The 24,134-nt window shown below is 52.5% G+C and overlaps 1 protein-coding gene across 3 annotated transcripts in view; it reads right to left on the reverse strand.

Moving 5' to 3' along the window:
• Nucleotides 1–944: 944 nt before the first annotated feature.
• H6pd (hexose-6-phosphate dehydrogenase/glucose 1-dehydrogenase) overlaps nt 945–24,134 on the reverse strand; it is a 34,205-nt gene continuing 11,015 nt past the window's right edge. For 2 of the 3 annotated variants that reach the window (XM_052715193.1, XM_052715194.1), the window contains exons 3-6: nt 19,050–19,686; nt 17,765–17,882; nt 8,350–8,619; nt 946–7,333 (exon numbers count right to left, since the gene is read on the reverse strand). In XM_052715193.1, the coding sequence (XP_052571153.1) occupies nt 5,970–7,333; nt 8,350–8,619; nt 17,765–17,882; nt 19,050–19,667 (2,370 nt within the window). In that variant the 5' untranslated portion in view covers nt 19,668–19,686 and the 3' untranslated portion in view covers nt 946–5,969. Of the gene's footprint in view, nt 7,334–8,349; nt 8,620–17,764; nt 17,883–19,049; nt 19,687–24,134 lie in introns of all 3 variants that reach the window. The other variant, XM_052715195.1, reaches the window with a different exon arrangement.

The following is a 24,134-nucleotide window of genomic DNA, read 5'->3' on the forward strand; positions in this document are numbered from 1 at the left end:
GGCAGAATAAGGTTAGGTAGAAAAAACAAACTAAGGAGGGGAAGAAGAAGGCGGAGTCAGAGAGTCTCCAGCCAGATGCAGAGAAAGCAAGATGAGAATGTCACACAGAGAAAAGGTACTAAGCCATGTGGCTAAACATAGATAAGAATTATGGGTTAATTTAAGTGTAATAGCTGGTCAGTAATAAGCCTGAGCTACTGGCTGAGCATTTATAATTAATACAAGCCTCTGAGTGATTATTTGGAAGCAGCTGTGGGCAGGACAGAGAAAAGCCTCTGTTTACAATAACCTATAATGTATTTGTGTGCATATGTAACAGGGGTCAGTAAATATAGTCTAAAATTTAAAAAGGAGATTGAGAGAATAATAATAGGTGATAAGGAAGGATGAAATAAAGGCCAAAGGACACATGAGTCATGAGCGAGAATCATTCTTTTTTTTTTTTTTCTTTTTAGTTTCAGCTCTGTCACAGTTGTTTTTCATGGTGGATATATAAATTCAGTTGTGTTCTGAGTAGCATTTTGCATTCCAAAAGAATAAAAATTTTTAAAAATTTATTTATGGCCAGGCAGTGGTGGTGCATGCCTTTAATCCCAGCACTCAGGAGGATCTCTGAGTTCAAGGCCAGCCTGGTCTACAGAGTGAGTTCCAGGACAGCCAGGGCTACACAGAGAAAACCTCTCAGAAAAAAAAAATGTATATGAGTATGTGTATGTGTGTGCATTGTGTGTCTGTGTATGCATACATGCATGTGTGTGTGCGCGCATCTCTCTCTCTCTCTGTGTGTGGAGGTTCCCTAGGGAACCAAAAGAGGGTCTATCTCTTCCCAGGTGACTCTAGCCTGTGTCAGGTTGACAAGCACTAACTCTGTTCCACGTCCCCTCCTCTGTCACATTAGCCAGGCTCACAACCCACTTTACTCCATCCCCCAAAGGAAGAAACTTGAATTTTGGCAAATAAACAAGTTTATTGTTTAAAAAAAAAACCAATGTTACATTTGATATACAGGAAAACATAAAGAGTCTCAGAAAGTTTTAAAAGGCACTTATTCTGAATGTCTCTCATTCTCTGAGGCAGGTGCCAGTCTCCCTAAGATTGGGGGAGTTTCCCTCATGGGGGGGGAAAACCCACATTCTTGCTCCTGGACATTCCCACCTATGCCACTGCCCACTGCCATTCTGACCTGACAAAGGCCCAGACCCCCAGTTCCCTTCTATCCAGCAGAGAGTAAGAGCACAACCCCGCCCCAGGCGCTCAGCATGGTAGCGACCTTCTGTGACACCTTGTGTGGAATTTGTCTGCAGACTCATGCATGGGGAGCTGGGCTGCAGCTGGTGGTCTTGGGAGAACTGTCCTGAAGACGCTGATGTCACGGATGCATTAATCCCCTGCTGACTTTATAATATGAGAGCATTCTCAGAGGTGACAGGAGGTCAGCCTTCGCTGGAGAAAGCAAATCCCCATGAGTGTGCTTGTGGAGGACATGCTTGTCTTTTGCCCCTTCCCTGCCTCTTTTATCCCACTTCTGGGTCACCATGCTCACACCATGACATTCTGCCTCCGTTCTGGCCCACAAACAGCACAGTCAAGTGACCTTGGGCTAAAATGACCCATGAGTCAAAATAAATCCTTCCTCCTTCGGTGTTTGTCAGGGTGACTCAGAAGTCCAACGGTCTCTGGGGACTCAGGCTCCTCATGCAGGCACGGGTGGGCAGGAGCGGCCCTGGTAACTGCTGGAGTCCACTCACCCGGCTCTCCCACGTGGACAGACACAGGAAGAGTCAACTGGACCAGACCCCCCAGAGACACTGAGGGAAACAACTTGGGTGTTCTCACTCCCAGCTAACCTAGTCCTTACCTTTTTCATTCACAAGGCTTTTTTTGAAACAGGATCTCATCTATCCAGGCTTGTTTGACCTTGCTATGTAGCCAAGGATAGCCTTGAATTCCCGGTCCTCCCGCCTCCACCTCCTAGGATTACAGGTGTATAGCATCACGCCCAGTTTATTTGGCAGTGGGAATGGAACCTAGGGCTTTTTGCATGTTAGGCAAGTGCTCTATCAGTTGAGCATAATGCATCATAACCAGCCCTCTGTGAGGCACAGCCAGAGACCACACACACACACACACACAAACACACACACACACTCGGTGTACACCTGTACTCTCAGTGCCAACTCCCAGCTGTTCATGAACTCAACAGTGCTTGGCAAATGCAGATTATTTGCCACTCGACAGAAAGGGACAGAAAAGACACACGGACTTCCTTGAAAACACCAGCCACTGAAGCAACACGGAGCCTTAACAAAGCTCACCCTTGGAGGTCAAAGAATGAACAGAGTGTCATTAATTTGAGACCCCTGTCCATGGTCACACACAGACATGGACATCCCCTTGGATGCAAATAAATATACTCCCAATGTGGGATGGCTGGAGGGACAATACATCCAAGCCATCTCCGTCCCCATGGCTTGCTAGATCACAGTGATGCATCCTCAGATCACTTGCTAGGATGTCTTGTGCTGGTGACAGCAGTGATGAATTGACACCATCCTCAGCTAGGAGGTGAAGGATTCTCGGGGTTCCTCACACCCATCTCTAGGTGTGAAGAACCTGCAGAAGGTGCCACTAGCCTGCAGAAGACAGGATTTGGTGTTCCTGGAAGACATCTGCCCCTTGCATCTTCCAGGAACACATTCTGGTTTGAGCCCTGCTCCCCTTCCCAGAGGCCACACTCTTGCAAGGACTCCCTAGATACCTAGAGGGTCAGTTCTGCTGTGGAGCGGGAAGGGCTGGAGGCAGGGCAGCCTTGTGTCTAGAGCCCACGTGGGCTGCAGCATGAGGCAAGCAAAAGACATATGTGCAACCAACTGAACGACAGTGAAAAGAGAGTATTTCTGTAGGGCAATAAGAAGCAGGGAATATGGGCTGGAGAGATGGCTCCGTGGTTAAGAGCACTATCAGCTCTTCCAGAGGACCGGGTTCAATTCCCAACACCCACATGGCAGCTCACAACTGTCTGTAACTCCAGCTCTGGGGATCTGACTCCCTCACATAGACACATATGCAGGCAAAACACCAATGCACATAAAACTAAAAAAATTAATCATAAGAAAAAGAAGCAGAAATTAAGAAGATGGGACCATTTAGCGCACAATTAATTAGCAAGAACACTTGCCCAGGACTGGAAGTCAGATCTAGCTTGTGACACCCAGCTGCAATGTTTGTGCTGGAGATGTTAACTGGCATGTCACCCCAAGGGCTCCTTCTGCCATTCACATGCCCTACATTCTTCCCACGGAGGAATCACGGGCCCATTCAGGGAACCTGACGGCCACGTGAGGCCCTTGTGGGTGCTGGGAATGGGCTCTAGAACCTAACAGAGTTTCTGGCTGCCACTGGACTCCAGTTTCAAATCATCAGTCACTGAGGTCCCACCGGCAGCAAACTGGCCTGTCAGCAGGACAAGGTGTGCTATAGTCAGCACAGGACACACAAGAGCCACCTGAGCAAGGGGCAGGCCTCTGCTTCCACTGTTTCCTCCCCCCTCCCTCCCTTCCCCTCCCTAAGGGAGGGATGGGGATGCAGTCAGCAGCATCCACCGGGGCTCTGAGCCAGCACAGGGTGAATGCTTGCAAGGTCAGAGGTCCCCACAGCTGCGGGGACCTCACTTCACTGGGGAAGCATGCATGGAAGTGGACTTCAGGGAGGGAAGGCTGTGTCCCAGACACAAGTGACCATCCATCCCCCTCTCCCCAGGGACCTGGACACCCATCCACTCTTCCCAGCCTCAGATCCCCACTTGCTGACAGGCAGCAAGCTGACAAAGGTGTGTTCTTCACACTGTTATCAACGCACGACGCAGCATAAGTGATTTGCAAGCAACATTTTTTTTTAATGAAAAATAGAAAATTGAGGGTATCCCAGGTTCTAAGGCTGAAAACTCCTTCCTGAGACTCAAGACACCGATTATGTGACTGCTTGCCGTGGATGATGAACCACAGGGTCTGAAGAGCATCAGCCTCGGTGGTCCTGACTCTGAGCATCACTCCTTCCTAACCCTGGGGCAGAAGGGGAAAGGGCACGCACAGGTGCATGCCAAGAACTCTGACAATGTCTCCCGCCAACCTTTCCAACGCGGTTTTATTAGTGCTTGCTTCCGGAAAGGAAATCTTTGGTATTTCCCCACACTGGCCTCCCCTGTGCAACTCCCCACAGATAGAGGCGAGTCATTCTTCTGGGTAAGAACAGGACATTCTAAGCTCAGGCTGGGCAGTGACTCACTGTTATTCAGCATGGTGACACAAAGCTTGTTCACCCTCTCTCCCGGGGCATGCAAGGCCCCTTTCTCTCTGATTTTGAAACTTCAGAGGACTGAGTCCTTAAAGAACAGATGAGAACGCTAAGAAGCCAGAGAGGCAGAGCATAAAACAAAGAGATGATGTTTGGCACTAAACTTGCCTCCTGGATGGAATGTGAGTGGTGGCACGTGAGCTCCCCCACATGGCCAAAGGTGGAACCTCACTGCAACTACCTGTGATGCCAGCCACAAAAGTGAGCACCAGCCAGAAAAGGGCCCCAGGGCATTACACGTCCTTTCTGCCCAGGGTAGCTCTCTTGCAATAGAGGTGTTCTGTCAGTCTGGGTCACTGGAGGCCAGAGGAAGCAGAATTTTAACAAGAGTGCCTTTCATACAGAGTCCCAGCTCAGGCTACACTGTGCACACATCTCTAGTGAAAGCAAGGGTCCTTGCATGCACTGCCTGGGAGAAAGTACAGTCAAAAGTAGAGAAACAGCTTTCCTGATGCTCCTCACCAAATGAAAGCCCCTCTCTGGGAAAATTCCGAAAGACTGAGACTCTGTGTGACCGACAGAGCGTGACTGGGAGGCAGGGGCCATGGTAACCCTTCTATGCCCTGCCTTGTCCATGTGACTAAGCAGGAGGACAAAACAAAAGCTTCACGTGCCCTGAGAAGTTTGCTTTATGCTGTTGGCTTGCTTTTAAAAAATAAAAATGCAGAGGCCCTGGAGGAGGCTGCAGTTAGGAGCAGTCTGTCCTGGTTCCAGTGGTACCAGGTTAGTGGTGAAGAGAGGTGGAGACACCCGCAGAGTCAGCTGCCAGGATTGGGGCCCCTAGAGAGGTAGTGTGATGAGGGCTAGCTGCAGCCTGTCCCCTAGTGCTGGGAATTGGCCACATACACTCCAGGAAGAGGCTGTGAGCTGTAGTCATCTCCCCAGGAGCAGACAGAGCACCCTATCTAATAGATCAGAGACACCTGTGGCCCCGTGAGGGCAGAACAGATCTCAGTGGGGAAAGGGGAGCCCAGGTCTTTAGATGGGGGAGCAGGGTTGACATGGCAGTGTCTGTATCTGTCTCTTCTTTGTATATAGGGAGAGGCTGAGGGCAATGGGAATGCAGAGAACAGGGCTGTCAGGCACTGAGGAAGTAGAAGCTGCCTGAGGAAGGACCAGACGTCAGCTAGATGCACAGAGGGATGACGGGATTCCAGAAGAGGCAGGCTGCCCAGTGCAATCCCAGGATTGTGTCTACTCTTCTTGCCTGGCCCACTCACCAGGAGTCTGCATCTTTCTCTCCACCAACTCCGGCCCCTCTTCCTACAGAAACCAGTCCCAGGACCACCGGCCAGTCTGCACACACCACACTGGTTCTTTAACGTGCAGCCTCTCCCTGTCTTATTCTGCGTTGCAGACACTGACGAGTAACTGAGAGAGGCCTCAGAGTTTCCCTCCTGTCTGGGTTTCGAGGCATCTCCAAAGCAGAGGTCCGAGTTCTGCCTTGTTTTTGTGTCCAGGCACCATAATTACACAGAACCAGTGGGCCCAGGAAGCACGGCAGAACTTCGTCCACCCTTCTCTGGGGCCTGACTCTGGTACCAGGCTCAGGACAGCTGGGGCACATTGAGTGGGTGACAGAAAGTTCGATAGTGACTGAGACCAGGGTGCGCCTGTCATCCCAGAAAGGCCTCGTAATCCATGTACCAAACCAGCTGTCCAGAAAGAGGCAGCACGCCGGAGATGGGCCACTTCTTGGGCTCATGGCCCACCCGGCTCACCAGCATGGTGATCTCACGCTTTGTCCTCCCCATGACCAGGACAGCTACCTTCTTGGCACGGTTGATGAGGGGCAGGCTGAGGCTCATGCGCTGGTATGGCCTGAAAGGGCTCTCCGTCAGCACCACCAGCTGATCTCCATCCAGGCCCGTGGGTGACTGTGGGAACAGGGAGGCTGTGTGCCCATCAGTGCCCATGCCCAGCAGCACCAGGTCAAAGCTGCTGTTGGCCACCAGGGCTGAGATGTCGCTGGCATAGGTCTGGGCCCCCTGGTCCTCTTCAGCACAAAGCCGCTGGTGCAGGTGCACCGGCATGGGGTGAATGTTGTAGTAGGGTACCCTAACGTGCTGCAGCAGATGAGCCTGCAGGCCCTGGAAGTTGGACTCTGGGTCTGAGAGAGGGACGCAGCGCTCATCAACCAGCCAAAGGTGTGTGTGGGCCCAGGGGAAGCTGTAATGCCCTGTGGCCAGCTGCTGGAAGAGGGCTATGGGGCTGGAACCCCCTGACAGTGCCAGGTGGAACTTGCCAAAGCGTCGTACGGACTGCACTGCGGTGGCTTCAATGTCACCGGCTAGCTTAGAGATCAGCTCCTCCGGCCAGGCAGTGATCAGTGGGCTCTCTCTGTACTGGGCCCTGAGGACCTGGAAGTCACTGGGCTTTGGGACTGACCCCAGCTCTGGCATCAACACCTCTAGCTGCTGCTGGGAGAAGGACAGCTGACCACCACTGAACTCAAAATCCAGCAGATGGCCATTCTCTGCTCCCCCGGGGTAAAGGCGTGGAACTTCGAGGGCCAGACTGTCCAGTAAGGGGGTCCAGAAGACCCAGGAGGCCAACAGGTTCTCTGTGGTGATGAAGGACTCCTTTCGGCAGTGGAAGATGTGAGACAAGAGGGTGGAGTAGGCATCTTGCTCCCGCACAGGTTTATAGGCATAGTAATCAGACAGAGGACGACCAAAAAGGCGGAGCCCAGGCTGGCCCTGCACCTCCGTCCAGCTCTGGGTGGGGACGTAGGGCTTGAACAGGTTCTGGCTGACCAGGATGGTGGGGTGGCCCAGCTCGCCATGTCCAATGTAGAAGATAATCTGCTGGGGCAGGCACCGGCTCTGCGCGGACGCCCAGTGCCTCTCGCTCTGGGTGCAGTATGCCCGGTTCTTAAACAAGATCCGAACGTAGCCCACTCTTTCGTCCAAGGCCTTGCCAGACATCAAGAGGAAAGGGACGCCCTCCCAGCGCAGGTTGTCGACGTGGACAAGGACACCTAAGGTGGAGAAAGAACAGACAGCGACACCGCAGCCTGCCGGCTGGCTCTGCAGCCACCCTGCACCCCGGGCCCCGCTCAGCCCGTCTCACTGTGCCTTCTGTTTCTCCTTCCCAGGCAGGGGTGGAAACAGCGAGCAAGGTGAATGCTATGGCCATAACAGCAGCACTCTGAGGTCCCTCTGAGAGACCTGGTCTAACTGGGTTTGGAGTCTGCCGTGGAAGGATCTCGTGGGGCAAAAGGGGTAGGAGGCATGTTGGATCCTGAGGGATAAGGGCAGTGTCTCGAGGCAGCGTCTCTTTGTGTGAAGTCCCCAGAATGCCAAAACAAAGTCAAGCATGAGTGGAAGCCAGGTGGGTGGGGGTAGGAGTCTATGGAGTAGGAGGAATGTGTGCATGTGTGTGCGAGCCCCAGTCACAGACGCAGGCGCTGACATACTACACACCAGTTCAAGCCTAGCTGAGATGCTGCCTTTTCGCCTTGTCTCCTCACCGAGGACAATAACTGCAACTGCCTGTGGGTGTGTGAGGACGGACTGAGAGGAGGTACATACGCTGCCCAGCACATCAGACGGCCTTTATATGCAGGGCTGTCTCACAGTCATGGGCTCTACCTGCTAGGATCCAGCTGCTCTCCCCAAAGGCTTCTGGAACTTTCCAGGTGGATCTAGCAACTATCTGCTGGCCAATGTGGTGTCTGTCCACAGGGACATTCCTTGGCTGTGGCTGGACTGAGGTTTGCCATATTATGGAAGTCATATACACAGCCCACGAAGGTGGCACCTATCTCAATCCCACAGGCATGCCCTCAGGAGACCTTTCTGGAACTGAATGGAGGCTGCTGTAGGTGACCTGCAGCTTTAAAAGGGCAGAAGGCCTAGGGGGTGGTGATCACAATGTACTGCGCCCTCTTGTAAAGATTCTTTGGAGTCCAAGCTACCACGCTCCAAAGGGCACTGGCTGGAACAGCTGCTTCCAGCTGCCGGTGGCCCCACAGCTGCCGGCTCTGGTGCCTACCTGCAAAGGTTGGTGTCAGGCTCTGGAAACCGTCTGGCTTCTGCAGCTCTTGACGCACCTGCCCACTATAGGCCTGGTACTGGCCCAGGATGGCACTGGTCTTCTGCAGCCCCCGCAGGGCCTGGAAGGTCTGGAGCTTATGCTGTAGCACGGCGGCTGAGCTGCTGATGTTCTGGGGCAGTTCCATGGCCACCAGCGTGAGGATCTCCGTCAGGTGGTTCTGCAGTGTGTCACGGATGACACCGTACTCCTCATAGAAACTGGCTCGGCCTGAGAGACATGGGGGCTGTCAGAAGGGTCCCCGAGGCGGTAAGACACTACCCATCACTTGTCCTGGCATCCTTATCCTTCATCCAGAGAACCCATGACAAGGAGGGTCACTGCAAACCTCGACATGAGACAGGAAAGGGGACGTTGGGGCAGCCTCCCTCCATCAAGAACGACTCTAGAGAAGGGATCATCCCACTGGGCCTGTTCAGGAATTGTCTTGGGAAGGTTCTAGTCTCAGGGCTAGGCAGAAACATCTGTTGAGCTTGGCTAGCCTCCCTGCCTGCCCTCCTTCCCTGGGCACTGGCCGGGCGAGGGTGGGGGGAGAGAGAGGGGGTAACCTAGCCAGGGCGAGAGGAGGGAGGATGGCTGAGAAAGGACTGGGTGTTGACTCTGACAGCCACCTCCTACTGTGAGCTGCTTAGATGTGTATCCGACCACTGGACAGAACCAAACACACACACACACACACACACACACACACACACACACACACACACACACACACGACCCACTGCAAGAGCACACTTAGCCAGGGTACACGGAAATGGGAAGGAGAGATAGGGGGAAGGAGACAAAGGAAATAAAACTGTGAGCTGTGACAGAGGGTCATGGGAGGCTCCTCTGAGAAGAGAGCATTTCAGGTGAAGGAACCCTGATGTGCACAGCCCTGGGGCAGGAGAAACGGGGCCTGCTGGGGCTGGACAGAGAAGTAGCAAGGAGACAGTGGAGACGAGGCTGGAGGGGAGTTGAGGTCCTGTGGGATGAGGTAATGAATGGTACAGTGCTCTGGACTCCAAGGGAAGCCCCTGGATGGCCCCATTGGAGCAGCCCTGAGGTACACCGAGAGCAGGGCCCTGGCCTGCTGTGTGGCGAGGCTGTGGAGGCAGGAAGAGATGGAAGGGGTGACCAGGCTCCCGCTAGAGCAGTGGCCGAGGAGCGAGAGTCATTTCTGCCTGGAATTGACTGGACTTGCCACAGAAGAGGACAGTGTGAGTGAAGGGAGAGGGGAGGAGGCAAAGGCGGATCCTCAACCTGGGCCTGAGCAACAGGGTGGCCGGTGGTAACACTCACAGAGTGGGAGGGCAGGACAGGGACAAGCGGAAGGAAACCATGCACGTGTCTCATGTGTCGGCATCCAGGTGGAGACAGACGGCTGGCTGACAGGTGGGAAGGGCCACAGTGAAAGTCAGGGGTAGGACCTAGAACACGGAGCCCAAAGCTTGCCACCTGTGACCTGGTACAGCACCGAACACCTGACATATGTCACTCTTGTACCACAAAGTCCCCACGAGGCAAGTACATACTTACCCCTGCTCTACATGGGAAGGGATCATGTGACTGGGGCTAGGGGAGCCCTCCTTCCTAGACTAAGGTATGTGAGTTCTGATTACCCCTGACTTCAACACAGACACAAGCATCGAAGCACAGGGTTCAGATCTACCGCTACCCTCATCACAGCCTTGGGTGTCCCAGCTTGCCAACACCCAGTCCCTCACCACCTCACTCACAGAGCAAACCTGAAAGCCTGGCACAGAGCGCAACCGCTTACCAAATGCTTTGCTGCACACACTGCTGTGCAGCTAACTGATTCCTATGTATTCTGAGCACCGAGGGGCGTGGGCCTCCAATACTGCAGGCCTGCCTTCTCCAGCCCACTCGATGCTGGCCATTCACGTCTGCATATGAGGCCCACGGTGCGGACTTGCTGCTTAAGGTACTGCCACTTTCACACAGTAGGCAGCAGAAGGAACGAATGCACACACATCCTGGCACACACGTCCTGGCACACACATCCTGGCACACACATCCTGACACAGGACATCACAAGGAGACAGAACTGCTTGGATCAAGTAGGAACTTATTCGAGGAGGGTACAGGGGCTGAAAAGATAGGTCAGTAGTTAAGAGTACTTCCTGCTCTTACAGAGGACCAGAGTTCAGTTCCTGAAGGCTACATCAGTCAGCTCACAACTGCCTGTGACTCCAGCTCCAGGGGATCTGACACCCTCTTCTAGCCTCTGAGGGTACCAGCACACACATGTGCTAACAAAGATGTGAGTGCAAACACATGCACACACACAAAGAAAAGTAAAGTCATAATAAATAAACAAATAGGCCAGAAACTGGCCCGCATGAACAGGATTTCAATTAGTAACCATCACTGAAGTTGACAATTCAGTAGGGGTGGTTACAGATCAGAAGGCGCCGGGGGAGTCGGAGTAGAGAAGACCCCTGAGCTCGCAGAGGGAGGCCGGCTGACGAGGTGAAAGGACGGCTGGAGGAGCTCGGCAGCAGAGCCTCACCTAGCCCACATGTGGCCCTGGGCTCCAACTGCAGCACCACAAAAAAAGAAACAGGCAAACCAAAAGCTGCTGTACAGTGTGTGGCTCCTCACTAAAGTTTAACACAGACATACATGACAGCAGTAAAGAGAACCAGGCGTGGCTGACACGACCCAGTCAGCCACATTCCCGTCCTGTGCACATGAAGCTCTCAGGTCAGAGTCCTGTCACCCGAATAAGAAGCTGGGTGTGGTGGTGCACATCTGCAACCCCAGCCCTGAGGAGGTGGAGACAGGGGAGCCCCAGTAACAGCTGGCTGGTCACAGAGAGACCCTAAGTCAAAATAAACAATGTGGAGACTGATTGAGGAAGACACTTGGCTCCCCACAAGCACACATATGTGTACATATGTACACACACGTACATACAAAAGTGCACAAACATACACACTGAAGTAAGCATGCTCAAAATTGAGACCAGAGGGTAGGAAACAGGACAGAGTCCAAGGAGACACACACAGAGCTCTTCAGGTGCTTTAATAACTGCAGAGGGGGCGAGGATGACCATGGGCAGAGGTGTCTGCAAACAAGGCTGACGACCGGAACCCGCAGGTCCCACAGATGGAAAGAGGAACCGGCTCCCACCGGTTATCATCCGACCTCCACGGTGTGCCATGGCGTGCACACGCCCATACATGCACATCAATAATAAGTAAATAAGTGCACTAAAGGGTTTTTGAAGTGTGGCACAGTGGCAGAATGTTTATTATGCTCGAGGCTCTGGGCTCATTGGGGGGGATAAAAAATTTGAATTAAAACCTGTTTGCATTTCTTATTACATAGTTATATTCACCTTGCATGTGTTTTCTAAGCATTATTTTTCCTGGAATCTAGTTAATATTTAATCCAAACAGATAAAAGGGAGGCAAGCCTGGCTTAGACTTAGGAAGCTGAGCATGTTCTGAGCAGGCACCCTGAGTCTTCAGAGCCTGCCCTGCTGGAGACACATGGTGACATGGAAATAATAAAATGTAAAAGGCAGTTGGGGGCTAGAGAGATGGGTCAGTGGTTAAGAGTACTTGCCACTTTTCCAGAAGAACTGAGTTCGGTTCCCAACACCCTCAACTACCTGAACTCCAGCTCCAGGGGATTTGATGCCCTCTTCTGGGCTCCACAGGTACTGCACACACACACACACACACACACACACACACACACACACACACACACACACACACACACACACAATTAAAAGCAAAAATAGAGACAAGCAGTGGTGGCCCACACCTTTAATTCCAGCACTTGGAAGGCAAACTTCTGTGATCTTGAGGCCAGCCTGGTCTACATAGTGAGTTCCAGGACAGCCAGTGCTACATAGTGAGACCCTGTCTCAAAAAAATTAAAAAAATAAAAATAAAAATAAAAATAGAGTCCTTTAAAAAGATATATATTTTTAAAAATGGTAGGGAGCTGGAGATGGCTCAGCATTTGTTGTTCTTACAGAGGACCAGGATTCAGTTCCCAGCACCCACATGGTGGCTCACACCATCCCTAATTCCAGTTTCAGGGAATCTTACACCCTCTTCTGACACCCACAGGCAGCAGGCACTGGTGTGACGCACAGGCATATATTCAAGCAAGATGCTTATACACAAGAAATAGAAACAAATACTTTTTTTAAAAAGGTAGTTGGCATTTTATGAGAAAGGTGCAAGGACACCATTTAAAACCTGCTGATTCTGACGAGCGCAGACGTGACATCTGGTGGTCATCCCTGAAAGGTCACTGGAGGTACAAGGTGAGGCAACAATGAACTTCACCGAGCCTGAGATTCGAACCTGGCTAATTATAGCCACAGGAAGAAGCTGGGTGCTGGCTCAGCCTGGCACCCTCAATGGCAAATCCAGCTTCAGGGATACTCAAACATGAAAACCCATACCCGATAAAAATCAATGAATTAGAGCAGATTTAAGCAAAGAGAGGACAGTTACGGCTTTAAGAACAGATGAATTTTTGATGGAGAGAGAGCACCAGAGTCCTTAAAAGCCCACTATGTGCTTACTATTCATTAATTTCCTAAATCCCCAAGTGGCCCCTTTCCTATTTTTATCCACCGGCTTCTTGATTCTGGGGAGATTGGATGCCTGGGGTTTACTACCTGCTGAGTGGAAGAGAGCTGTCTTTATTTCTTCACTTCAGGCTCGGGGGTGTGCCTGTGTTTAGCACAACCCGTGGATTTCTGGTCTCTGCTCTCCACCTGGTCAGCTGTGAAGGACCAGGGCTGTGGCCTGGGCCACATGTGAAGGAGAAAGAGACTGTGCAGGGGCTCAGGCGCTGAGCGGCAGGTGGGAAGCCAGGCGCTGGCGCTCCCGTGGGACTCAATGTGCTGACTAGTCCGGGAACTGCCAGTTGTCAGGAACCCAATCTGTTCCCTGAAGGGGTCTGTACTGGCTTTGCGCACCCTTTCCCAGGTTAAAGGTTGCCAGCTAAAATCTATAGTATTGGAAAGCGAAAGTGCAAGCAGTCTGGCCAACTCAAAGAAAGCCCCTGTGAACTCAGCTCCTGACTGCGAGTCCAGGGCGGATGGCGGCTTTGCCCTGGCATCCTGTCGGTCTAAGGAATGGAGGACAGCTCGAAACTGCCTCCCATCTCTGACCCAGGGACCCCGCTGTAGAAATACACTGGAGGGAAACAGTTAATGATCACAAACGTTCTGGAGGTAGAGACTGACTGCACAATACTGCAAAGTACTACAACACACTGAGTGACAAGCTTGAAGTTGTGAATTTTACAGAATGTGAATTTGATCTCAGAAAACAATTTCAGAAAGTACTATTTAAAATAGCAAAAACTGGAAACAGCCAAAATGCCTACTTGTAGAATTTATACTGCATATTCTGTGATATAAATAGAACGGAACAAAAATATAGAACTGTTAAAAATATATTATGCAAATTGTCAATATATGGAAATGGAGGTGGGGGCTAAGTAAGAAAGGACAAGTATTACAGACCAATTACAGGTTGTTACGTACTAAGCTAATGTTGGCTGGAATAGGCATCTTAAGACTGTTCCTCTCCTGGCAAACTTGGAGAGCATCTCTATTTGTTAAGTACATCTATGGACATTACCTAGTTTAATGCCGAAAATCACCCAGAGAACACTACCGTGGCTTTCAGCACTACAAACGTTGAGCTGAAGGTCACGTCCCCAGAAATGAACCAGTAACCCCCTTCCATAGCTTCGGTGCTGTGCGAGAGCTGGGTTTCCCAGCAAAAATAGATTATTTTAATGAAACAAAGGAAAAACTACTAAAAGCCAGCTGTAGTCCCTCCCAATGTCTTCAGGGATCGCTAAAAATAAGGCCGGTGAGGGCAGAGCAGAAACTGTCTGATGCCTGGCTGCTCCTCCCCTTCTCCAGGGCCCTCCCTCTGGGCAGGAGGCTGCAGCTACCCCAGCTCAGCCTGCAGACAGCAGGGCAGATGGGTGGGAGGGGACACTGCTCTGCTGAGCAAGTGCCCAGGGCCACCCCACATGTATGTCACAGGGTGGAAGGAGCAGGACAGCTGGTGCTGCCCGCCAGGACCCTGGCTGTTTCGGTCCCCTGGTGAGAGGCACAGGGCAGTCACTCTAACTCATATACCACACTCCTTTCCCTGGGGCCTGGACAGAGACACTGCCCAGCACGGACAGCCTCGGGAAGTGTGTCGTCGTCCCCCCCCCCCCCCACCATTCCAAAGGCTTCTGTGCAGAGAGAAACTGGGTTAGTAGAGCGTGCCTCTGAGTACAAGGTAGTGAGGAAAGCCAACTCCTGAGGCCTGGGCACTGAGAGGATGAGGAACACAACGGTTAAAAGTTTGGGTTCTGATGATCCAGAGGCTGGGTTCAGATCCCAGAACACAGACTACTGAACCTCTGTCATTAAAGATCTGATTCCTCTGCACAGCCATTTGGAGTCACTGCTATATTGCAGCAGGTGACCTAACCAAGGTCACACCCATAGCCCATGCTGCTGCATCAGGAGACCCCACGAGGGCCCTAGGGCGTATGTGACTTGGGGCAGGGCCTCCTGTGGGTTGAACCCAGGTCAGACACTGCGGGGTTACTACTGGCTTGATGGATGGTTCTTGCTTCCTCCTCCAGGGTGCCCCAGCCTGGGCAGCAACCTCTGCAGCAAGCTCCACTGAGCCAGAGGCTGCAGCAGAAGCCATGGAGGGAGGGAGGGAGGGAGAGAGGGAGGGAGCTGTGGAACTGCTGCCGCCCAGGTGGATGGGGGTGGGAGAAAGAGCCAAGTGACCTTGCAGTTCAAAAGTCCCTTTCCCATGGCTGCTGCAAAGCAGGGGAGGGGCAGGGGAACAACAGGCCAGGATAGGAGCCCCTCCCCTACCAGAATGCAGGGTACAGTTTAGACTCCCCCAGCATCTACTCCTAGGAAGGAGTAAGTAACACATGAGTGGTATGGCAGGGGGAGGGGAGGGGAGGGGAGGGCAGTGGACTGGGAATGCCTTGTGACCTTGCTCTTTTTGCTTAAAATTCAAACCGAAGGGCTCAGAATGAAGCCTCGGAAACATTCAGCCCACACTGAGGCCATGAGGAGTGTCACTCTTCTGAGCCCACCACTGTCACCCAGAATTTGGCACTTGGGCAGATCTACAGTTCCTGTCCGGAAGGTAGGAGAGGGGGACCATGCCTGGGTCACCAGAGCTTCTGTAGATGCCTCCTTAGGACCTTGTAAGACTTGTCCTCCCAGCACTCACGTGTGTCATTCTATTGCCAAAGTGGCCCATGACAGAGCCCTCCTCCTGGGCTTGGGACTTGGTAGCAGAGTTTCCCATTATTGCTGTACCTAGACCAGAAAGACCCAGCAGAGCAGCAGTCCCGCTGGCCAGTGCAACAAAAACAGATTCTAGAAGAGGGAAGTGGTAGCATGTGTCTGTAATCCCAGCACTTGGGAGCCTGAGGCAGGAGGATTTCTATGAGTTCAAGGCCAGCCTGAGCTATATTGTAAGATGGAGGCCAGCCTAGGCTACCTTGAGAGACACTGTCTTAAATGAAACAAAACGAAACAAAGCACTTGTTAAAAGGAAGCACATCCGGCTAGCTGGCCAGTCCCACACAACAGCCCTCGGAACAAGGGGGAGCCTGGCCGCTTGGCCTCCCACTGAGTGGGAGAGTATTGTGCTGGAGGCTCAGGCACAGTTAAGTCCACCTGCTATATACAGCAGTCTTGTAGCCAGAGCCCATGACCGTTCCCTGGGCACAGCCACCCGGGTACCAGCTGCTGCTCAGACCCACACTCTCACTGTTACAGGCTCAACTCAGCAAGTCCACCTGCCCAGGCATCCACCCGCCCAGGCATCCACCTGCCTTTCTGCCTGTTCCTTGGCTTCCATTTTCTAAGTTTCAAAGGCACCTTTGCCATAGCCTGCCTGGCCCCTGTCTCCACAGAGACCCTGCAAAGAGTCCATAGTGGGTGTGCAGTACATGGAGGACATGGGCAGGAGAGGGGCAGAATGTAGAGGTGAGAGGACCATAGCCAGCTCTACACACGGGACTCTTCCATGCCCCGTGGTGAGCACAGGGAAGACGCCAGGCAGAGGGAGCGAGACCCTGCCTCGCAGCTGCGGCAGGAACAGACCAAGTCCAGACAGCAGAAACTGCTGGTTGGCTCCAGAGTGGCCACTGCACCTCTCACTGGACCCATGTTCTCAGTACCAGAGCTGCAGCTCAGCTCTGCAGACGAAGCAAGGACAGGTGCAGCACACACTCCTGCTTGGACATCAGACACCTGAAAGGGCTCTGGAGACGTCCTGAGACCCAGGTGAAGCCACCACAGGGGGCTGTAATGTTCTCTGCTGTGATCCTGGAGGAGGGAGACCCAGTGCCTCCTGATGGAGAGATGCCTGTCTAGGCCTGGCTGGGAAGCTCTGTCTAGCCTCCTGCCCCTCATTCCTCACCTGCCTACCACAGTCTGCCTGTGGCCTCCATACTGGAGTTTCTCACCCCCACCCCAGGCTCCCAGAGGCTGGATCTCGTCTGAGAACCTACCACCCAGCCCAGAGCTTCCAGCACTAACTACACACACCAAGAGAGAGGAGAGAAGCCAGAGTTACCGAGAGGAAGAGAAAGACAGAGCAAAAAGGACAAACGGAAGAGAGGAAGGACAGACCTCTAGCTGCTCTTTGGTCCAGGAGCTTAGAGCTCTCTCCTCTAGTCAGGTCACATTTTGGGGTATGAGGGGGGTGGCCCCAGGGAGTTCCTGCAGCTGCAGAAGGTAGGTATACAGCTGTGTGGGGTGGTGGCACTGTGTAGTGGTGCCAGGTGTGAGAGCCAGGGCCACAGTGCTGGCCTAGAAACAGACCAAGGCCCCTGGACAGAGTGCCATAGCACTTCCTGTAGAGAAGGCCAGTAATTGTCCCTACCTCATATGCTTCTGGGGAGATAGTTAGCTTTTTAAATTATTATTGTTATACAGTTATTAGAGGATGATGATGTAAGAACCAATGTTGTAAATTTTAGTAACAGGGCTGGAGAGATTTTAATCACTGGGCTTAGTGGTTAAAAACACTTATGCGCTCGCAGAGGATCTGCATTCAATTCTCAGCACCCACATGGAGACACACAACTGTCTGTGACCCTGCAGGTCAGCTCAGTAAAGAGTGCAGCACACAGCAGGAGCTTACACACCAACAGGACTCCGCCCTCCGAGCTGAGCTGGCCACGGTGCAAAGGCCTGGCTTTGCAGACTGCAGCCTGGAGCGCCACCAAAGCCCAGGCAGGCAAGGCTGAGGAGCCGCGGGGCGCCAGACCCACGGGGCACCAGACCCACGGGGCACCAGACCCACGGGGCACCAGACCCACGTACCTTTTGCGTCCACGGTCTCCTTCATGATGATCTCCACGCGCTCCACGTGGTGCCTGTTCCAGAGGCCATCCAAGGCCTTACGGTTCTGATCTCGGAAGGGCAGGATCTGAGCCACGGCCTGTCGGGGAGGAAGACTGGTCATCCCAGGTTCCTGGGTGAAGGAAGAGGCCTGGCTCCCGAGCTCCAGACCTCTTCGCTTAAGGGAGAAACCATCTGTGGGCACCAGGTCCTAGACCTCAGGTCTCACAGCTCAATGGAGACACTTAAAACTAAATGGCTTAAACAGTTTCCAGCCACGAAAGAACATGTTTAAAATTGACTGTCTTCCTGTGGCCAGTGGTAGAATGCTGGCCTCGCATGCCTGAGACCCCAGGTTCAATCTGCAGTACAAAGAGAAAAAAAAGGACAGTAAAGGGGAAAAAAATGAACCCTATCTTTTAAGACTATCAACTTTAATAAAAATAGTTTAATGACAAAATTGTAACATGAAAAACTTTAAACTGTATACATTTAATAATATTCCTTTTCATTTCTAGGGCACTGATTCCTTATCAAGACTGGCCCTGGTCTGGGGAGCACAGTTTGAGACTATTACCATGACAGACACAGAGGGTCAGATGGGAAGCGAGGCACCTGCCTGTGAGCTGGTTCCCTGCCCAGTATGTGGCCCACCTCAGCAGTCTGGGTACCAGAGGGCACAGTGCACTCTGTACTTGGAATGCTAGCGCTTGATGAGCCCAGAGTTCTGAGGCCTGTGCAGAGTGAACTGGCCGCTGACCTGTAACTTCCAGATTGCTCCCAGCTCCTGTTTCTAGGCTTCACTGAACCACTTGGATTCAAGAGTCCACTCCCTCACTCAGTTCTAAGTTGTTATCATCCTTTTGCCTCAAGACAGAATTCAAGATGACCAAGATTTTTATTTTTAAAAGGCAGATGGGTGAGGGATTTAAAAAGCTAATTCTAATTCCCACAGCATTTCCAAATGAAAAACAGATTCAGATATCAGAGTCCCTGGACCACTTCTGTGGAGAAGGCAGGTCAACATGGGGAGATCAGGATGTACACCCTCTCTGGAAAGCCAAGACAAGGAGACAGAAAATGGTCCTTCCTGCTATTCACTGGTCTCTCCTGCTTCCACATCTCCTGTCTGCCTTCAGGAAGAACACAGATCCTGAGGGTTCCCAACACTCTCTAGCCCAATTCTACATTTGGTACTAAGTCCTTGATGATAGATCCATGGTACCCCACACAGCACAGCCATGCCGGACTCTAAGCGGCAGCTCACCTGCTTGCCCAGGTAATGGTCTACCCGATACATCTCCTCTTCCTGGAAAAAGCTTCCAAGTTCTAAAGCCAGCTGCTGGGCTGAGAGGTGGTCATGGCCAAAGGGTTTTTCAAGAACAACCCGCAGCCAGGCACCTGGCCGTGGTCGGCAGCTGCTGTTGATGTTGCGGGCAATGTCTGCATAGGCAAAGGGTGGCACAGAGAAGTAGAAGATCCTGCCAGCTTCCCAGAGCCCATCCTGCCGGACCTGGGTCTCAATGTCCTTGTTCAGGGTCTGATAGTCCTCGGCTGTCTTCAGTTGGCGGTATTGGCTCAGCTGTAGAAACTGACCCTTGAGTTCAACACAGTGACTGGGTGCCAAGTCCTTGGGGCAGGAGAGGGATTCCAAGGCCTTGTCCATGAGCTTCTGGCCCTGCTCGGGGGCTGTCAGGGCAGCCCCATGGAAGCTGAAACTGTGGCCCTTCCCAGCCTCATCCAGGTAGAGCTGAAACAGTCCCTGCCACAGGTACTTCTTAGCTAGGTCCCCGGTTGCTCCCAGCAGGATTATAGAAACATGTCCCTTGAATTCCTGGGCCTGCAGGCAGCCCAGAAGGGCTAAGCACATTGCCGCTATGAGCATCTTTCAACCGTCTGGGTGCCTGGGAAGAAGAGACAAGGAAGGAGGAAGTATCAGACATGGCTCAGGAGAAGAAACACAGCTAGAGCATCAGACATTTCCTGCCTGGCAAGACACAGCCACATGTTTCTTGGGGAAATGTTATAGTCACTCAGCATTCCCCTCCCTTGAGCAGACTGGCTTCCATGCCAGGAAGTCGGTGTGTAGGGAGCTTGCTTTGTAAGCAGGAATTGGGCCCGGGAGAGTCCTAGGCCATTCGATGGATCCAGGGCATTCTACTGCTAGCACCAAAGAGCGGCACAAATCACCAGGGAGGCCCACAGTGCTGAGAGAGCAGTGGGCCACTTCACGGCCACAGCTAGCCTCAGCCATGAGCACAGGCTAGCTGGACAGCAGGGGAAGCCTAACCCAGGAACAGCAGCAGGTGCCCTTCAGCCAGTGGCCACCTTCTCTCACCCATCCTCAGCCTTTTCCCATGTCTACTGGACTCCACACACAAAATCACAACTAATAGAGGGTGTGGGGGCCAGCAACGTGGTTCGGTGTGAAAATACACCTGCCCCCACCTGACAACCTGAGTATAATCCCTGGGACCCACATGGTGGGAGGAGAGAATCAGCTCCTGCAAGCTGTCCTCTGAGCTCCTCCATGTATACATGCATGCACATGTGCACATGCACATATAAATGTGATGGAGAAAGCACAGACTTGGGGGTGGAGTGTATGTGGCTCTGTAGTAAACTGTTCAGTATAACGAGGACACTGGGTCCCGTTCCCAACACAGGAAGGAAAAAAAAAGAAAGTACTTGGTGGCACACGCCTTTAATCCCAGCACTTGGGAGGCAGAGGCAGGTGGATCTCTGAGTTCAACACCAGCCTAGTCTACAGAGTGCGTTCCAGGACAGCCAGGACCACACTGAGAAACTCTGTCTGAAAAACAAATAAACAAACAAACCCAACACAAAAATAAAACCAAAAACCATCACAACAACAATTAAAGAGGCTTGTGCAGCCTAGTGCCTGAGTATCGACCCAGCTCTGCTCCTTAGCCCGACGACTAGCCTGGCGACACCCCGTTTCCTCTGAAATGGGTGCTATAGTGGTGCCTCCATCACAGGCTTGTTGCAAGAACAAAATGGCTTCACATTCATACGATGCTTAGGCTGCCTCTCAGTCACTGTTTTCAGGAAAGCTGACGGTATAAAATGATATTCACAGGTGCCGATCACAAAACCAAACGTTCTCAGTCTGATCTCACTGGATCCAGACCAGAGCCCTGACGACCCACACAGGACAGTTTGACTACAGTCCCCTTGCACATGGGAAGGCTGAGGTGCCTTGGAATGAAGCTTCCACAGTGACAGAGTGGCAGCTGGGTCCTGGCAATCGCTTGGCCTTCCACAGGCAAACATGCCTGCCTGTCTAGCTTTGTCAGCCCGACGTGTGGCAGCTGGTACATCTGAGAGGCAAGAGGCCTGAGTCAAGTCACAGGGACCTGGGTATTTACTGGGCTGGTTCTCTGTTCTAGCCCAGGGTTGTGTTTCTATCACCATAGTCCTCCAGCTCTCCATGAAGCCCGGCTTTGGGAAAGGGCCGAAGGAATGGAGAGGGCAGGAACCACAGCTAAGGGAAGTAAAGGTGAAAATAGGGGCAGTGTGGAGGTGGAAAGGTGAAGAGGGAACTACAGAAACTGGCAGGACACCGTTCATAAACCAGACAGCATGAACAGAATAAATATGACCACACAGATGGGAAAGGGGATTAGAGATCATGGAGCGTACCAGAGGCCCCACGGAGTTGACCAGCCTACCAGCACTGTTCTGTTGGGATTACATTTGCCTGTTTGTTTGACTGTTGCTGTTACTGTTATTGTATGAAACAGGGTCTTACTCAGTAGCGCGGGCTGGTCTCACACTCACGGCAATCCTCCTGCCTCAGCCTCTGAAGTACTGGGATTGCAGGTGTGAGCCATGCACCCGATTTGACCTGGTCCTAGCCTTCCTTCTTCATCTCTCCGGGGACCCGCCACCAAGATGGCTCTGGTGACACCCAAGTAGGACAAGGACCCAAACACAGTGTCTGTGCCAGCGTCCACAGGGCACAGACACCTCCGTCCATTCAAAGCACGTGAGAGGCCCGTCGTCCTCTCCTGCCCACCCTGCATCTCTGTTCCCAAATACACAGACAGACTCCAGGGCATTCCGTTTTCCTCTGCTTCCCAATTCCCGTCCTTGGCACCTGAGCCTTTCTTTCTCGCTGGCACCAGCTCTGCCCCAGGGGAGGAAAAGCTGCAAGGTCAGGGCAGGAGAAATCCGAAGCCCAGAGAACAGCCTGGAGAAGGAGGAGGAGCCAGCTGGCAAGCTGCATCCCAAACTCCTGACCCGGCCCTGGGAGCCAGGGCTCGGGATGTGCTGGTACAGAAAGAAGCTGGGAGTCTCAAGGGGCTGTCAGGTGGGGGATCCCAAGGCCACCTCTCTAAGGACAAGGTTGGATGGCACCTGACCCACACTGCCTTCTGGTCCTCTACCACACCATTTTCCTTGGACAACATGTGTGTTCTGGACCTAGTGCCCAAGTCAACCAGTCTTCTCTCTTGCATTCCCAGAACTCTTGAAGCAAGCAGCATTGGGAATTTCAACAGAACTGTTTACAGTGTGATTACTAAACACCTACCGTAACTACTCTTTCTGAAGTCAGCGTGGGTGGCACACATTGTTCTAACTTTCTTTTTGTTTATTCTTTGTGTCTTTCACATCATGCCTCCCAATCCCACCCATCTCCCTCCCACCCCCACCTCCAGAATAAAACAAAATAAAATTTTGAGAAATATTTTTTCTTTATCAGTAAACCCCTTTATCCATACATTTTTACATGCAGGCATTTATCACAAAGAATCATTGGTCTGGTTCAAGGCCCCTGGTCTCTGCTACACCATCAATGCCAGACCCTGGACACCCTGTTGCTGCCCTGTGTCATAGAGATCCTGCAGCCTTGGGTCCACGGGATCAACCCCACCCCCACCCCTCACCCTCCTGCTCCAGCAGATCACAGATAGGGTGGATGCTGGGGTGGGTCAACACAGAGAACAGCCTGGAGAAGGAAGTTCTGGGCCTGGGTAGTTGCAGGGTTGGTCAGCCTGCCAGCTCTCCCCTGTCTTCACCACTAGGGTGAGCTCTCCAGCACTGCCTGGCTAGTTCACCCTTTGCAGTGACAAGCAAGGGGCGGGGCCGGTTCTCCCACTTTCACATCCTCAGGGTTGGTTCTCCCACATCCACACCTCCTGGGCCAGCTCTACTGTGCTGCCCAGCCATGGCACAGGGGCCACTCTCCTGAGTGCTGCAGCTGGTGAGGGGCAGGGACAGCTCTCCCACTCTTATGACTTCTTCCACCTGCCTCAGGCACTGATGGGAGGGGGGAGTGGAGGGCATCTCTCCTCTGCCCATGCTGCCACATGACAGATGAATAATGGGGACAGCTCTCCCATGCTCACAACTCTGGGGCTGACTCACTCACACGTCCACCAACAGGGTCAGCTCTACTGTGCTGCCCAAGCGAGGTGCAGGGCCTGCTCTCCTGAGTGTTGCAGCTGCTTGGGGGCAGGGACAGGTCTCCTGCTCTCAGGATCTCAGGGCCAGCTCTCCCATCTGTCTCAGGTGTTGATGCAGGGAGGGGAGAATGTGTTACTTGTTTTTCATTATGATCCTGTTTTTTAACCTTAACAGCATCGCTCAAGCTGTACTGTGAGCTTGAGTTCCCTGGGGAACTGTTTAAAATGCAGATTCTGATGGAGAAGATAAAGGAGAGGCCAAAGCTGACAGCTGGGCCCAAGGAGCATACTTCCAGCTGCCAGGTTCCAGAGCACTGAGCACAGAAGGCATCAGCATCAAAACATGCATGCCTGGGGCTGGAGAGTCAACTCAGTGGCTAAAAGCACTAGTTGCTCCCAAAGTTAGATTCCCAATACCCACATGGCAGCTCACAACTGTTTGTAACTCCAATCCCAGGGGATCCAATGCCCTCTTCTGGCCTCTGTAGATACCAGGCATGCATATAGTGCATGCAAAACACCCATACACACCAAGAGAAAAAATAAAACATGCACATGCCGGCCTGGCCTCCTGCTTCCATCACCAGGTCAGAACAATGCTGCTGGAGCTTCCCTCCGACACTTTAGTTCCCTTCTCCTGGTCATAAATGGCTCCAAGTAAGCCCTGTGCTGACTGTGGTAGCCAACATGAATGAGCTGACTTAGCGGTGCTGCCTGGCCCCACTGGTTCTGATTCTCATAAGACAGCTGTGTTGTAGGTTGTTGTTTGTTTTTGCTCTTTTCTAGGGGGCCCGCCACCCAGCTCCCAAACAAATCACACACAGAGGCTTATTCTTAATAAGCCTTAGCTCGGCTTGTTTCTCGCCAGCTTTCCTTAACTTATCCCATCTGCCTTTTGCCTCTGGGCTTTTCCCAGTCTCTTA

The sequence above is a fragment of the Peromyscus californicus genome, unplaced genomic scaffold, assembly GCF_007827085.1.
Source record: "Peromyscus californicus insignis strain IS unplaced genomic scaffold, ASM782708v3 Scaffold_5__1_contigs__length_169319896, whole genome shotgun sequence".
Classification (NCBI taxonomy): Eukaryota; Metazoa; Chordata; class Mammalia; order Rodentia; family Cricetidae; genus Peromyscus; species Peromyscus californicus.